The 16,401-nt window shown below is 46.1% G+C and overlaps 1 protein-coding gene across 1 annotated transcript in view; it reads right to left on the reverse strand.

The window, feature by feature from the left end:
- Positions 1-2,268: 2,268 nt before the first annotated feature.
- Positions 2,269-16,401, reverse strand: part of LOC119977507 (progesterone receptor-like) — a 411,675-nt gene continuing 397,542 nt past the window's right edge. The window contains exons 8-9 of the mRNA XM_038818543.1: positions 4,196-4,353; positions 2,269-2,815 (exon numbers count right to left, since the gene is read on the reverse strand). Of these exons, the coding sequence (XP_038674471.1) occupies positions 2,660-2,815; positions 4,196-4,353 (314 nt within the window). The 3' untranslated portion in view covers positions 2,269-2,659. The remainder of the gene's footprint in view (positions 2,816-4,195; positions 4,354-16,401) is intronic.

The raw sequence follows: 16,401 nt of genomic DNA on the forward strand, positions 1-16,401 counted from the left end.
TGTAAGCATTATAATTTACTATGGATGTGGGTTGAAGTCATTTTGTACTCATTCAATTTCCAGGCAACGGCTTTTCAAAGGAAGAACCACCAAATCATAGTCAACAGCAGCAATCCCTGTCTTATTCCTTAGCTGAGGAGTGGAGAGGCCAATTGCTGCACCCCCACTACCTTTCCAACTAAAATGAGGCAACTCGGTCCAGAATTAATAGAGACTTGAATCTTGGCCTGACATGCAAATATGGCTCAGCTGAATGTTGTTTCAGAAAAGGAATCAGATCAAGTGAATCTTTAAAGATGCCTAACCTGAAGGAGACCTTTTCTGTGATTTCAAAATGAGCTCCTTGCACTCTGATATTTCCTTGGAACTTTAATATGAAAGACCAGTGCAGTCTTATATAACCTTGGGTTTTGTTATGAATTACAAGGAAGAGTTGGTTGACGACAAGGTCTCAGGGCTCGTCATTAATGGATGACTGCCTCATATTGAAAGATTCACTATGAGCTGAACAAGGCAGATAAAAGGGGAATGGCTGCCTGATTTAACACTATTTTATCACAGATAGTAACATTTCCCCTGAACTGCTCCAAATGTTACTCTGTAGTATTCTTTAACTTGGCCGCTTTTGAAGATTGAATGAATGACATCGTTTTCTGTCCTGTACGTTTGGTTCTCACAGGCGACGTGGGGTGAAGTGAAGATCCAACTTCCCAAATCTCATTCATTAACTCAGTGACCATTAATTTATTTCCTAAGACATCTACATGAAAAAGTTGATCAAGAAACCATATCTAAGTTGAACTGAAATTAAGTCTGTCGAGGGAAAGGGCCTGCTAGAACATGGGGAAATTCAAGTGATACCTATTGTCGCTTGATGTGGTGACATCCTGCTTCCTGAAAATAGCCACTAGGTTGTAGGATAAGGAATGTCTATTCATGGGGCTGGTTTGTATTCTTGCTGAGAGAAACCTGCCTTTACATTCTCCGTAATGTCAGTTGCCTGGTAGTCAAAAAGCAATGGGCCTTTTACATCATATCACATTTCTACAACTGTGCACTCATTTGCTTGTTTATATCTCCAATCATAGTTTTGTGGCCCCAGTCAAGGTCAGTTTGAACGTCTCACCAAGCAGTGTCTAAAAGAATTTCAGGACACATGTCCTAGCATGCTGGGAACTCAATATCTTGATCCTGAAGCCACAGTGGAACATTTTTTCACATGGAATTATACCAATTTCATGTTTTCCGTATTATAATGTGCTGTTCGATTTTTGGAAATATGAGCATTGCAACAGCACTGTGTTATCCAGGTTTATTTGTTGTTTCAAATGGATGCACTTACGTATTGGTTCTCAGCCTAAGAGCATTGATGGAAATTATCTGAGAAAGACAGCAGAGGAGAGTAACTTATAAGGAAACTCTAAGGAAATTTTGCCATTCTAGCAGCCAGGTGCCTTTTGTGGGAGCAGGATCAACCAATTTAACCTCCTTGGCCTGATTTAAGAGAGAAAGGCATTTAAGAGTGCACATTGCCACCACACTGAGTTCCTGCAGCCCCAATAAAAGCTCCAATCTGAGATTTACAAACACGGGGATGCGGAATTTTACGACCCGACGGTAGGCTTTTTGGGTACCGCCACAGTCAATGGACTTTTGAATTGCCGCCGCATTTATGGTCCCACCCCCTCTGCAACAGGACCATAAATTCCACCCAAGAACTGGCATCAATGCAAGCGCATTATTTTTAGAGCTATTGGTATGAAGAAATTTAGATGCAGCCCCCTTGGCTTGAAACACGCCAGAATCTGTTTACTTGATCTCCCTCATCAACGTTGCAAATTTGCATGTTGTTCATTCGAATGAGAATCAAGTGTGACGATTGAAGGAAGATAAAGGTTTCTTGGAGTCAATGCAGACTTGAAAATCAGGGTGACCTTCAAATTCCCAAATTACATAAATAATGAATATCTTACATGAAACAAAAAACTTGTGGCACAGTCATTATTTGCAAAGTTTACCTTCTCTGTGGAGCAGCACTGAATACAACTGACCCAGTACAACTGACCCAACACAACGCACCCAACACAACACACCCAATACAACTGATCCATTAAAACTGATGGCTGTGGCAGAAGAAAATGAAACCAAGAACAGGGGAGGTTTTCAGATTGGACATTGTAAAAGATGGTCACAAGATTCACTTAAATAACTGCATAAAAAGACTGGTATCATTTATGGCACATGAAGTATGATGAATAAAGAAATTTTGGGGGTTATGCAGCTTTCAAACTGAAGAGCATAAGCATTTCTGTTTAATATTATAGCATATGCAGATACTTTACATAACTTGTAAGTTACAAAATACCCAAAAGTACCAAAAGATACAAAATCATTTCGATCAGGAGGTTACACATTAAACAACAAGACTAAATTCACATTTCATTGCTTATAAAACATATAGTGCAGCTATGGCAATGGACTTCCACTATAACTGTATGCCAAACAGCATTGCTTATTCTTCTGTAATAAATTTTAAAACAATCTTCACTCGCGGTACTGTCATGGTCACAAAAATAGAATAAAGCTGTCAACTTGCATAATGCAAAAAAATGCTGCCTGTAAATCAATGCAGCCAGGCGCAACAAAGAGAGAAATTTACTCATTTCTTGTGAAAGAGCAATGGCTTCACCAGCCCAGCCAGGATCTTGGGTAACTGTGTTGTTATAATCTCTGACATCATCTCTGGAAATTCCACACTCAGTGCCTGGGACTGAACAAAAGTATTCAAGCAGAACTGATGGAGCTTCTTGACGAGCTATTGAAAAGAGAAATGGTGTTACCAATTCTGACTGTGAATCTTTCAATATTCGGAATGGTTTCTATCACATACCAATTGGCAGAAACAGGTAACAGCCAGAAATTCTGTTAGTGATGGACAAGCCAAACACTCCAACATATTCCGGTCATAATACCCTGCCCACAATTTAACTGCAAACATCAATCCTTTCTTAAAAAATCACCATTATCATAATGAACAGAGGAAATGACACATGAACATGTTAAGCATTTAGTCCACTGGTATCCAGCAACAGTTCTTTCTGATCTTATTTATTTCAAGAAGGAATAAAGGTTACAATTGTTACTGAAGAGAGTTCTGCACAAAACTCTTGCTTTCAGCCTGCCACTCCATCATCAAAGTAGTAAAAGGACACAACTGGGTGTGCGGGCAGAACATATGAAAAGGTGAGGCAATTTAGCCCACCCCACCCTTAACCTACATGGCAGAAATTATGTGGGAAATTATAATGAATATTTAAAGAAAAAAATATTTTGGCGCAGCACTCTTATTCTAATATGAATGAGTAGCTGATTCACTTAGAAGAGGAAGATCAAGCATTCAATCCTCAATTGGTGTGGAAGTTGTTGATCTTAGTCAGCGTGGTACTAAGAGGGCTACAGTGGCTGCTGTGCTACTGGGTGAGAGAATGCAAAATTATTCAAGATTCCCACATTCTTAATTACTATCCGGTGATCCCTGTTGAAAGGATGCATGTATGGACCTCAGGCTAGGCCTGGGCGGCCTTGACTATGATGTTCCTGAGGTCAAACAGCTTGCTGGCATTGCAGACTCACCCATTAACACTGGCTGAGGTGTCAGAAGTTGACTGCTGCTCTTAGAACAATAGCACAGCAAGCACTCAACATCTTCAATTTTGGAGGAGGGGAATAAAGAGGACAGGTCATTTATACCTTTATACAGAATTTAGTTTTATTCATATCACTGTTGTAGCCAGCACCTCTCCCTATGGAAAGATCACTGTGTATTGACTGACAGAGGAGCCTTATGTTTGAGATCAGTTAGTAAAGTTCATTAATTAAAAAAATTTTAGAGTTCCCCATTCATTTTTCCAATTAAGGGGCAATTTAGCGTGTCCAATCCACCTACCCTGCACATCTTGGTGTTGTGGGAGCGAAACCCGAGCAAACATGGGGAGAATCTGCAAACTCCACACGGACAGTGATCCAGAGCCGGGATCGAACCTGGAACCTCGGCACCGTGTGTCTACAGTGCTAACCACTGCTCCACTAAAGTTCATTAATAAATTGATTCAGCATTTGGCATAATTATTGTTACTGACCAAGACTAGTAAAAGGAATCTATCCAATAAATATCTCATTAAACAACCACACCTACTTCATGCATCGAGTCCATGAGTTTAGTGAGTTGGTAAAGACGTTGAGAGTTGCTCTGTGCACCTTTCTCCTGCAAGTTAATGGCTCTACTTAGCTCTCTAATGTAGTCTCTTCGCATCTCTTCAAAGTAGGATTGGCTCTTGAGGCCTTCCAAGGGAACTGAAAAACAAATGCCAGTCCAAACATAAATATTTCTGAAAATAATTATTGTATGCTCCCCTGCTGACAGGTTTGTAGGTGGGTGCTTGAAAAATCCATCAAGCATGTTTCCCCCATCTGAAACTTATGGGTGGACAGCCTATCGTACCCCATAAGTGACCAATTAATGATATTTTACCTGTTGCAGGATAAACTCCATATCATGTGGGAATCCAGGTAGCTTGAGCTGCATGTACTGCTGTTGGACAAGTGAAGGGGGGGTGAACTTCTTTTTGGGGGCCCCCTGAGCCCATCGGAGGCATCCCTCCCTCATTAGATTATCCTCCTTAACACGCTCCGTCATGTCTTGAACCTGACCTCTCACTCACCTCACTGAAACACTGGTCCTGGATTTACCTAGTTTCTCAGTGTGGTGGGAATACCTATAAATCCAACCATGACCACTGCACATGTCTGGCATTGCCATGCCTGCAGAGCTGTCAGCCTACGAGATTGGGAGGAAACTCTCCAAGGCAGGACCTCCTCCCAAGATAGAGATGGAAGTCTAGTCTTAAGGCAATTCACACTGTTCCAAGCATCAAATTGTTGCAGTGGTGACATTGGGATAGTGGGCAAGCTCTCCTAACTTCATTAACAGGGATGGGGACCAGGGAGCCTTGTAAAATTCAGTCTGATATTGCATATCCTTGATAAAATATGCAGATACTTGTAGGAATAGTCCTGAATATTGGCTTTAAGCTTTTTGGACATGAAATCTGAAATATTCTTGAACAAATACTAAGCTGGTGTATCAGGACAATCATTGGTTAGCACCGTGCTAACCCAGTGCTAACCATCAGGGACCTGGGTTCAATTTCAGTCTTGGGTGAGCGTGCGGAGTTTGCACATTCTCCCCTGTCCGCGTGGGTTTCCTCCAGGTGCTCCGGTTTCCTCCCACAGTCCAAAGTTGTGCAGGTTAGGTGGACTGACCTCAATGCTCATGGGGTGTACAGGTTAGGTTAGGGTATAGGGCGGAGTGGATCGGTGCAGACCCGATGGGCCAAATAGCCTTCTCCTTCTGCACTGTAGGGATTCTATGGTTTGCGAGTGTTGTTACGCTCTCAGGAACCACCAGGTTCAAATTTGATTTTTTTTCAGTAATTATTGTTTCTAGTTGCACCTTGTTGCTGAGTTACTGAGCGATGTATTGTCCCTAGTGCTAATGCTAAAGAAACATTGGTCTGAATTCTCCGGCCGTTGGGATTCTCTTTTCCCGCTGGCAGCGCACCCCGTCCTGGGTTCCCGGCAGTGTGGGGTGACTTCAATGGGAGAACCCCACTGAGAGGCGGAGGAAGTAAAGAATCCTGCCGCCAGCAAATAGTGCGCTGTTGATAATCACGCGGCTGGGGGACTGGAGAATCCCCTCCAATCTTTCAAAATAAAGCATCTGTTGATATGGGATAATTTTTCCAATTTGGAACTCTTAGCAAGGAATCTCACCCAGAGGCAGCGTCTTTTGGAAATTCAGGCATCCCTGAGCACAATTTCCCACCCATTCATTTAAATGCTTGTAAAATTATATGGTGCAGACTCCTAAGTTTGTGATAGATATTGGCAGCAAACAAGCATGCCCTCCTGAAATATAGGCCAGAAAATTAAGCCTATAATGAGATTCGATTAAGAACGTTTTTTAATGTTATGCACAAGAGAAGATAAACTAAATAATGTACACCAATCAAGAGTTTTCTGTGATTCCTGCTGAAATGTGCAAAAAATGGGCAAAAATGTGCAAACTCCACACGGACAGTGACCCAGAGCCGGGTCGAACTTGGGACCTCGGTGCCGTGAGCCAGCAGTGCTAACCACTGTGCTACCGTGCTGCCCCAAACCACCTTGATTCTTGGGCCTGGATTTTTGTTCCCGAGTTGATTAGCACGAGGCAAGAAATCTCCTGGCTCATTGCCCCCATGCCCTCTCTTAGGCTCTCTTATTCACTCCATGCCCACTCACCCAGTATCCACCATGGGCAGATCTCAGGAGACACGTTGAGAGAAAATAAAGATTTAAATATGTGTTACAGCTTTCACTATAATAAAAAAACTCTCATTCATGAAAGCCCATTCAAAATGTTAAAATCCCCTCAAATCTGTCAAAACAGAGTTGTATTTATAACCTCACATCAAAGACAGCAAATGATTTACTAACCTCTTTGAGGTATCAATAAAAATGTGAACTTACAGCTTCCCTGCTGGAATAATCATAGGTCATTGAAAGAAGCCAATGACAAATAAATATAGCTCTTGAGGTAATGTCAACAAAACTATTTTAACCGTTAGCATGTAAAGCACATAGTAAGAAGGGAATGGGAAAAGGCGGCGAGTGAGATTAATACCAATTTGGCATCCTGACACTGCCACCTGGGAACCCTGGCACAGCCCCTGCTACCCTGGCAGTGCCCCAACCAGCTTGGCAATACCACCCTGGCAGTACCACACTGACACTGGCAGGGTGCCAAGCTGGCAGGTCAAGGTGCCCAGGTGCCAGAGGGAGTACCAGTGTCACTCTGCCCTGTCCCCCACTACCAGGGGGCTTTAATGGCCAAGGAGGCCCCTTCAGGAGCTGTCAAGACTGGTCCACCTTTGTGAAAACCAGGACTAAACTGGCCTCTCGCGAGATTCCATGGCCTTGTCCTGACACCAAGTGAGGCACAACAAGGCTGTTAAATCGTGCCTATTGTGCAACCTTATAAGGTATTGTTGCATCGGGGTCAGTATGTGGTGATCCACCAGCTAGAGGTGGACTACAACCATGTCAGTCTGAAAAAGTAGTTTGTATGCCAAGCTTACACATGAGAACACCACCCACCAGGTACACGGTACATACTCGTGCGACTCGGCCAACGTTGTCTACCTCATACGCTGCAGGAAAGGATGTCCCGAAGCGTGGTACATTGGCGAGACCATGCAGACGCTGCGACAACGAATGAACGGGCATCGCGCGACAATCACCAGGCAGGAATGTTCCCTTCCAGTCGGGGAACACTTCAGCAGTCAAGGGCATTCAGCCTCTGATCTCCGGATAAGCATTCTCCAAGGCGGCCTTCAGGACCCGAGACAACGCAGAATTGCCGAGCAGAAACCTATAGCCAAGTTCCACACGCATGAGTGCGGCCTCAACCGGGAGCTTGGATTCATGTCGCATTACATTCACCCCCCACCATCTGGCCTGGGCTTGCAAAATCCTACCAACTGTCCTGGCTTGAGACAATTCACACCTCTTTAACCTGGGATTACCTCTATCTCTGGATCTGTAATGATTTGATTACCCGCAAATGCTCGCATTCCAAGCATTGTCTGGCATCTTTGACTTTGTCTACATATATGTTCCTGGAACATACCTCTTCATTCACCTGAGGAAGAAGCAGTGCTCCGAAAGTTTGTGTTTGAAACAAACCTGTTGGACTTTAACCTGGTGTTGTAAGACTTCTTACTAAGCTTTTGAAGGACAAGGTCATAAATGAGATCTTCTTCATGAGCCAGGCTGAGACCATCAAAGGGGTGATCGACAGGAGAATGCTGTTGGGTATTCACAATGAGATGCATGGTGCAGAGCTTGTTGTCACTCTCAAGGAACATGAAGGTCTCTGGTCTTAACATGGCACAGGAATCTGTACAGACCAAAATCCACTTATTCTAGTATGGAAGAGGTGGCCAACTCCACAACAGCACTTTTGGACCTACCCGAGACATAGAGTCTGGTGGTAGATGTTTCAGCTTCTAAAGTAGCGCAGGCATAAAGCACCCAGATATCTGAGTGACGTGGTGAAAGCTCAGACTGAGGTCCTGGGATTCATGCTTGTTGACATGTCAGCCCAGCTTGGTGGATGCAGGCTCACACTGCCACAGCTGTCACAGTAGTCGAGTAATCTGTGCTCCAGCAGGATATTCGATTACTCTGTCGCCTCCCTGATGCATGTGTTTGTTGTCCTCTCTTTGAATTGCTCCCATCACTTCCACTATTGCCTTTCAGCCAGGCAAGACTGTTGCCATCCATGCTGTGCAGTCTGCAGTTGGACCCACATGGCCCAGACAATGGTCAAAATCCCAGAAATGGTTGGAAATTATAAGTCCTGACCAAGAATTTAGGGTGGGATTTTCCGTTGGCCGACGGCAAAATCGAGGAGTGCAACTGGGCGGAGAGTAGCTCCCAACGTTGGAATCGCGAAGGCACTGGTTTGACGCCAAATCATGACGCTCTGCCTCCCCGAAAATGGTGTCAATGCGGCGCACGCCGCATGTAGTTGAAACACCGTTCGCATATCATTAATGAGCCCATCCGCGATTCTCCGCCTCCAATGGACCTAGGTCCCGATGGCGCAGTCCATGTGTGCTCTCATAAATCATGAACCTGGTGTGGTGGCTGCTGAGAGAGAGAGAGAGGGCGTACAGACAGTGTCCAGCACCACCATACTTCACTGACAGCGATGCTGCTGGCCAGGGGGCTTCTGCCAGGACTGGGGGGAATAGTGGGGGGTGGCCAGAAGGTAAGCTGCGGGGTCGGGGTGGAGGGGTACTTATGCCGCTGACAGCCCGCTTTAAACCTGTCGCCCTGGATTGTATAGGTGACCTTCCCTGGGGCATCCCCTGGATGCCCTCTGGCCTCAGCCGACTATCAGCTATGCTCCAGCCCAACCTGTATCATCATTTCGGCCCTGATCAGTGAGTGTGTGAAGGGTGTGCGAGTGTCCATCATGGACTGGGCGATTCATGCACCATTTTTCATGGTTTCGATGGTGTTCCGTGTTGGCTGGTGCTAGCCCCTCACCAGAAGCAGAATCGGTGCAGGTGAGGCGCCGATATTTCTGACGTGAAAATCCACGGATTCTCCTTTGGCGTCAGCATTTAGTTGCAGAAACGGAGAACCCAGCCCCTAGTGTTTTCCATATGGGGGCAGCAGGGTAGCATGGTGGTTAGCATAAATGCTTCACAGCTCCAGGGTCCCAGGTTCGATTCCCGGCTGGGTCACTGTCTGTGTGGAGTCTGCACGTCCTCCCCCTGTGTGCGTGGGTTTCCTCCGTGTGCTCCGGTTTCCTCCCACAGTCCAAAGATGTGCGGGTTAGGTGGATTGGCCATGCTAAATTGCCCGTAGTGTCCTAAAAAAAGTAAGGTTAATGGGGGGGTTGTTGGGTTACGGGTATAGGGTGGATACGTGGGTTTGAGTAGGGTGATCATGGCTCGGCACAACATTGAGGGCCGAAGGGCCTGTTCTGTGCTGCACTGTTCTATGTTCTATCTTTATGGGAGTGGGGTCGGGGTCAATGTATGATGGCTGACCAGTTAAATCACTAGCTGCCTCCACTGAAGTTGGATTTTGGTAGGCCAGAAGCCCAGCACGTGCAGATTAGAACAGGTAAGAACTGAACTGAACTTGGTGGATTCATTTGGATAGTCACGATGACCCTTTGGTTAGATTAAGTACTCTTTTGATTAAGGTCCTGGGATACCTTTTTTACCTTTTGGAAGGATAAGACAACATTTGGTAGTGTTAAAATTAGCACAGTTAGCACTGCAGCTTCGCAGTGCCAGGAACCCGGGTTCAATTCCCGGCTTCGGTCACTGTCTGTGCGGAGTCAGCACGTTCTCCCTGTGTCTGCATCCATTTCCTCCGGGTGCTCCAATTTCCTCCCACAAGTCCAGAAAGACCTGGGGCGCGATTCTCCGCACTCACGACGGGGTGGAGAATAGCGGGCGGCGCAAATTTTTACGGCGACACTGGTCCGACGCCCTCCCGCTATTCTCCCCCCCCCACCCCCCACGCCCGACCCCCGACACAAATCGCTGCTCGCTGTTTTTTTACGGCGAGCAGCGATTCTCCCCTGGCCTCTGGGCCGATTTCCAAGGCCTTTACGGCCGTTTTCACGATTTTTAATACACCTGCTATACCAGTTCGCGAAAACGGCCGCAAAGTGCCGTTCTGCACAACCATGCCACCGATTGGCACCGATCGCGGGCAGCGGGTCCGATTCCCACGCACTCTTTCTCCCTCCGCCGCCCCGCAGGATAAGTCCGCGGGGCGGCTGAGGGGCATTACGGACCGCGCATGCGCGGGTCTGACGCATATGCGCGGATGACGTCATCCGCGCATGCGCGGGTTGGAGTCGTCCAATCCGCGCATGCGCGGCTGACGTCATCATATGCGTCAGCCGTTGCTAACTTTGGCGCGCGGGCTTAGCGAAATTCGTTAAGCCCGCGATGCCGGAGTTCACGGGGCCGCAATGCTAGCCCCGACCGGGGAGCAGAATCGGGTCCCGGGAGGGGCCGCGGAGGCTGCCGTGAAACACGGCCGGTTTCGTGGCAGCCTTCACGACTCTCCGCCTTTGCGGAGAATCGCGCCCTTGCTTGTTGGGGGAATTGGATATTTTGAATTCTCCCTCTGTGCACCCAAACAGGTGCCGGAATCTGGTGACTAGGGGCTTTTCACAGTAACTTCATTGCAGTGTTAATGTAAGCCTACTTGTGACACTAATAAAGATTGATTTTTTTATTATTATAATATGGTTATGCCCTTTTTACATACAAACTAATTGGAACTGTCAAAGAGGTCAAGGAAGTGTCAAAACCATCAGTGTCCCTGGAATACAAGATGAGTTGGCACGGAGGGGGCAAGGGCAAAGGGCGGTGGGCAGAAGGGCATGTGATGGCTTTGGGGCATGAGAGGATATGGGATGGGTAGGGGGCGCGCGTTACATAGATTGGCATGAATGGAGGATAGAGAGTGAGTGAGGGGAGGTGAGGGCGATGTTTTGGAGAGATAGGCCATCTTCCCCATCTGTTATGACTCTAATTTCAGCCTGTATGTAACCATCCCCACCCCGTCAACCGAAAATCCGACGTGCAGGCGGATATTTTTGAAGATTGGGTTTGCCAGTCAGAAAAATTCCTGACTCTGCTGACCCAAGGATGGAAATCTTGGACTGAATATCTGCTCTCTCTTTCTCAACTTCTCATTCCCTATTTCAGGGGGCAGACTGTTTGCCAGCATCTATTATGAACCCTCTGACTTCAGATGTACTTTTATTACACTTCCTCCTACCCTGCTTACTGCAAAACTTTACTTTACTCCCCCAATTTCTCCATCTTTGCTGCATCTCTTCTGAAAATGCTTCCTTCTGTACCAGTGTTTCCAATATGTCTTTATTTTTCCTCCACGTTCGCATGCAATACCTCTCTGTCCACCTGCGCCCTTGTTGTTCCTGGTCCAAAGTACCCCTTTAGGTTCAAACAAATGACTTTAAATTATTTAGTATTTTACATTTTCTGGTCATCAGGTAGTCTCATTTGAATTGGGGTGGCTAAAGGCAAATTAAATGTTTTTCAGAACACTCCATTCAGTCTGCATTAAATCTGTCATTTTAATTCTCGAATGCACTCCTGCTCTGATCGCTGTGTCCTCGGACTCCTACATCGTTTTAATGATGTTTAACATAAGCTTGAGGAATAGCACCTTGGGCTGGATGTTCATCCTCTAGGCATGTAGTGGTGGTTGGGAAAATTCAAAACGTAACCATCCTGCCTCACAGAAAAGTGCCACTCATGCCCCTAACATCAGGCTATGCCCCCCAAACAACCCCAAAGGCCCTTCATGTCCCCTATGCCAAGGTGTGGCCCCCCAAAATGAACCATATGGCCCCTCATGCTATCTCCAATTCTATCTCCAAGCCAGGGAATCACCCTCACCCTTCTCCTACAGCTCAGGCTACATTATGAGGCTTGGCTCGGAGCTCAGACATCCAATAGCTTGGTGAAACACCTGAGACCCAGGGAAAACAGATTTTGATGAACAGCTCTGGGTCTTTGATCTATGCCATTAATCTCATGTTTATTTTCACCAGAAAAGGTGATTTCAAATGTTTGCAGTTTCTGCTAGTGATACTTTAAGGGGTCTGGATTGTTGATTTTAATTGGGTGGCAGTAAAGAGAAATTTTTGTCAAGGAAGTGAAAAGTTATCAATCAATGAGTTTTTAAAAAAAGCTTTTTTAAAAAATACATTCTATTCTCACTGTAAGATTCACTACTTTTATAAAGGGTATAGTCAGTGATTGAGCTTGGAGGTGCCATAGTTTGGCATGGAGGCACGAGGGACCATAAGGGGTGAGAGGGGGACCGTACCTTGTCATATGGAGCATGAGGGCCCATAGGGGGCAGTTGGGGTCATAGCCTGGAATGGTGGCAAGAGGGGAACTTACCTTCTAAAACATATGAACATACATACAAACATAACAATTAGGGACAGGAGCAGGCCACTTGGTCCCTCAAACTCACTCATTAAATTGTATCTGTGACCTCCACTCCATATCCCTGCCTACTCCCAATAACCTTTCGTTCCTTTCTTAATCAATAATATTATCTAGACAAAGCTTCCACTTCCTTTTGAGGAAGAAAGTTCAAAAGACTCTCAACCCTCTCAGAGAAAAAAATCTCCTAATCAATGTCTTTAATGAGTGCCCCTTAATTTTAAACCATGACTCCTGGTTCTAGATTCTCCCACATTAGGGAACATCCTCTCCACATCCACCCTGTCAAAATCCCTCAGGATCTTAAAGGTTTCAATCAAGTCACCTCTTGCCCTTCGAAACCCCAGCAGATACAATCCAGCCTTTCCTCATAAGCCAACCTGCTCATTTGAGGTATTAGTCCAGTAAACTTTCTCTGAACTGCTTCTAACACATTTATTTCCTTCCTTAAATAAAGAGACCAATACTGTGAACAATATTCTAGATGTGGTTTCACTGTAAAACTGAAACACATCCTTCCCACTTTTGTATTTGATTCCCCTCAAAAGAAACAATGACATTGCATTAGCCTTCATAATTACTTGCTGCACCTTCAGAGTAGCCTTTTGTGATTCATGCACTAGGGCAGACAGATCCCTCTGAGTCCCAAAACTGTGAACACTCTCATAATTTCCTTACAGACTCAACATTGTGTTCAACAATTTCAGATCACAACACTTGCTCTCATTTGTCTTCAGTCAGCAGTTGTTTCCATTGCCATTTACATCTCCTGTAGTTCACTTTACTTTTCGTATTATCATCCATTTTGCCATTTAATCTCTTCTGCCTTCCACCCGATCACAGACCTTCCCTTCTGATATTTCCTCTATTACTTATTTTTCCTGCTTCTGTACCTGTTTACAACATGATACATTGCTAACCTTTTCCACTTCTGAAGAAAGGTCATGGATCTTAAATGTGAACTTCATTTCTCTCACCATAGATGCTACCTGATTTGCTGAGTATTTCAAGCATTTTCTGTTTTTATTGCAGCTTTCCAGCTTCTGCTGTATGTCATTGTAAACTACTTGAGTATTTACTTTCCAACCAAAGAAAATACAAAGGGACATGATTATCTTTGTTAATTGTAGCCTAGAAACTGCTCTTAGTTGGTAAATGTTTAACTAAAGCGTAATGAAAGAATTCTTGCCTGCTCAATGTTCCCTCCTTTGGTTCCAAGTATCAATTGTGGAATGGACCATCTGGACAGAGGGCTGACCAGTGCAATGTCAGAAAGAATTACAATAGATATAAATTATTCAGTGGCAAGTAGTAAGAGCAAGTGAAGGGGTCCTTATTGTCCCCCCAATTCTTTCTCTTCCTCCTATTTCTACAGACTGCATCACTTCTCTGCTCTTGTGTATTGAATTCCAGCACCAGCTCCAACTAAAATGTACATCGCATTTCAGAGGTGCAGCATTGCTTGAAGTAGCACAGAATTGCTTGAACTCATGGTGGCTTCTCAAGATTTTACTCAAAGGCTCAGATGTGCACTTGCTCAACAACACATGTAGCACTAGCTTCATACTATACTCTAGTATTGCTGGCATCATACGTTAGCTGATACAGGGGCTGTTTAGCTCACAGGGCTAATCGCTGGCTTTGAAAGCAGACCAAAGCAAGCCAGCAGCACGGTTCGATTCCCGTAACAGCCTCCCCGAACAGGCGCCGGAATGTGGCGACTAGGGGCTTTTCACAGTAACTTCATTTGAAGCCTACTCGTGACAATAAGCGATTTTCATTTCATTTCATCTGCATGAATGGGAGCAGGCTAATCACAAGTAGTGCTTCCCCCCCGCACCCCATTAACCCATTTTGAGTTAAAGGAATATATCTGAGTTGGTCTCGTTAGTGCAGGAAATGGGTCTGAGTGGGGTGAAGAGGGGCGTTCCTCGCCAAGCTCGAAAACGGAGAGTCCCATTTAATAGCAGGGTGGTTCTCAATGCTGCGAGCCCGGTAAACCCGCCCAAAACGGGACTCTGTTGCTTTCCTACATTAAATCCCGCCCGTTGTTCCTCTTGACAATGCTTTTAAATTGTCTTTTAACCAATCTTGTGGTCAGGATTTCAAGGTGCTGTGATGGTATGTCTCTCCCAGCGGATGCAGTGAGTAACTTAAATTACCGATTTCTTTGGCAGGAACGTAATATCCCACCCAGCAGGAAGTGCTGTAAAATCCTGACGCATATTTTTCTACTGTATTGTCTTAATTTGTAGTAAGAATCTTTGGTGGTTTTGGTGAGACTCCATCTGATATTGTGTTGGGAGGATGGTGGAATCCACTGCAAAATAGCTGATACATGGTTGCACCAAATTTGCCACCTTTCCAAAATTTTTTATCCTGTAGACACGTCTCTCAGTGACTGGGCCAAGCTCTGCAGTGCCCCAGCAATATCCACCTGCGTCTGGGACACATCCCTCAGTGACTGGGCTATGCTCTGCAGTGCCTCGGCAATATCCACCTGTTTCTTGGACATGTCTCTCAGCTACTGGGAAATGATGTCGAGACCCTCTGCCTTGTCGTCACTAACTTAAACTATGCCTTAGACACTACACTCATGACCCTGACATTGTGTTCCAGGCTGTGCTCTCCACCCTAGTAGTGTTGGCCTTGGTGCCACGTATTGCTGGCATTATCTCCTGTGCCCGTTGCTTTTGGGACTTTTCCAATTGGTTTTGCATTCATCGGAGTGTAACTGACATCCCCATCTGCATCTCACGGCCATGCCCTAGCATCTGCATCAGCCCAGCCCCATCAGGTGGTGATCCTCTGAGAGAATGCTCACATGGTCAGTGAAACGGAAGGATCATTTTGTCTGACATAAACAACTCACTTGAGACAGGTTATCTGGGTGAAGGGACAGTGGATCCTCACCGCTGTGGCACAGGTTCTCAGCATCCACTCTTTCCTTGCCCAACCCCACAATTTCCAGGGCCTGTTCCTAATAGGGGGTGAGGACTCTGATGTCTAGAAGCTGCTATTCATCCAGGCCCTTTCCCGCCTGTTATGGGCCAACTTCTCCTGCGGGATCAGAGACGGGCATTGTGAGCCACACTTTTAATGCATCGAGGGGGGAGGGTCTATGGCAGGCGGCATGCATGGGCACCGCTACTGAACATGTAGGGGTTGTGATGATGGGTTCCAGGGTGTGCTGGGGCACAAACATGGTGAAAATTCTGTGGCAGGGGTGCCAGCCTCCAACTTACTGGGTTGGAGGGGGGGGGAGGGGGGGGGGGGGGGGGGGCTGCAGGAGGTCAGGGGAGTAGCAGGCAGAACTGATGCCAGTGGGCCGGTGTTAACTTACCTTGCGGCCCGGTGGATGCCATTGGTCTTCGTCCGATATTGGACAGCGGTCCACCTGGTCATGCTTCCCGAACTGATGGCCACTGCCACTTTCTTCCAGGCAGCATTGGTGGCTATGTTGCTGGTTCTCCTTTCCCCTCAGGAGAACAAGGTGTCCCATATTGCCTCCACGGTGTCCAGCAGCCTGGCTGGGCCAGTGTCCCCAGTGCATGGTGCTGGTCTATGTGGTGCCATGGTCGTGTATACCTGGGAGTGAGTTCAGGGGGAGTATCTATGAGCAGCTCCCCATTGTTAACAGACAACTGCTGGGTTCGATTCCGGAGAATTAGCTGGCGGGACAACCAGTTCCTCCGTGAAGCTTGTGGGGGATCATTTTTTGCGTATAGTGTCGTTAAACATGGGCCTGAGTCTCGCCGTCTTGGTTGTTGGGAAG

The sequence above is a fragment of the Scyliorhinus canicula genome, chromosome 14 (assembly GCF_902713615.1).
Source record: "Scyliorhinus canicula chromosome 14, sScyCan1.1, whole genome shotgun sequence".
NCBI classification, from domain to species: Eukaryota; Metazoa; Chordata; class Chondrichthyes; order Carcharhiniformes; family Scyliorhinidae; genus Scyliorhinus; species Scyliorhinus canicula.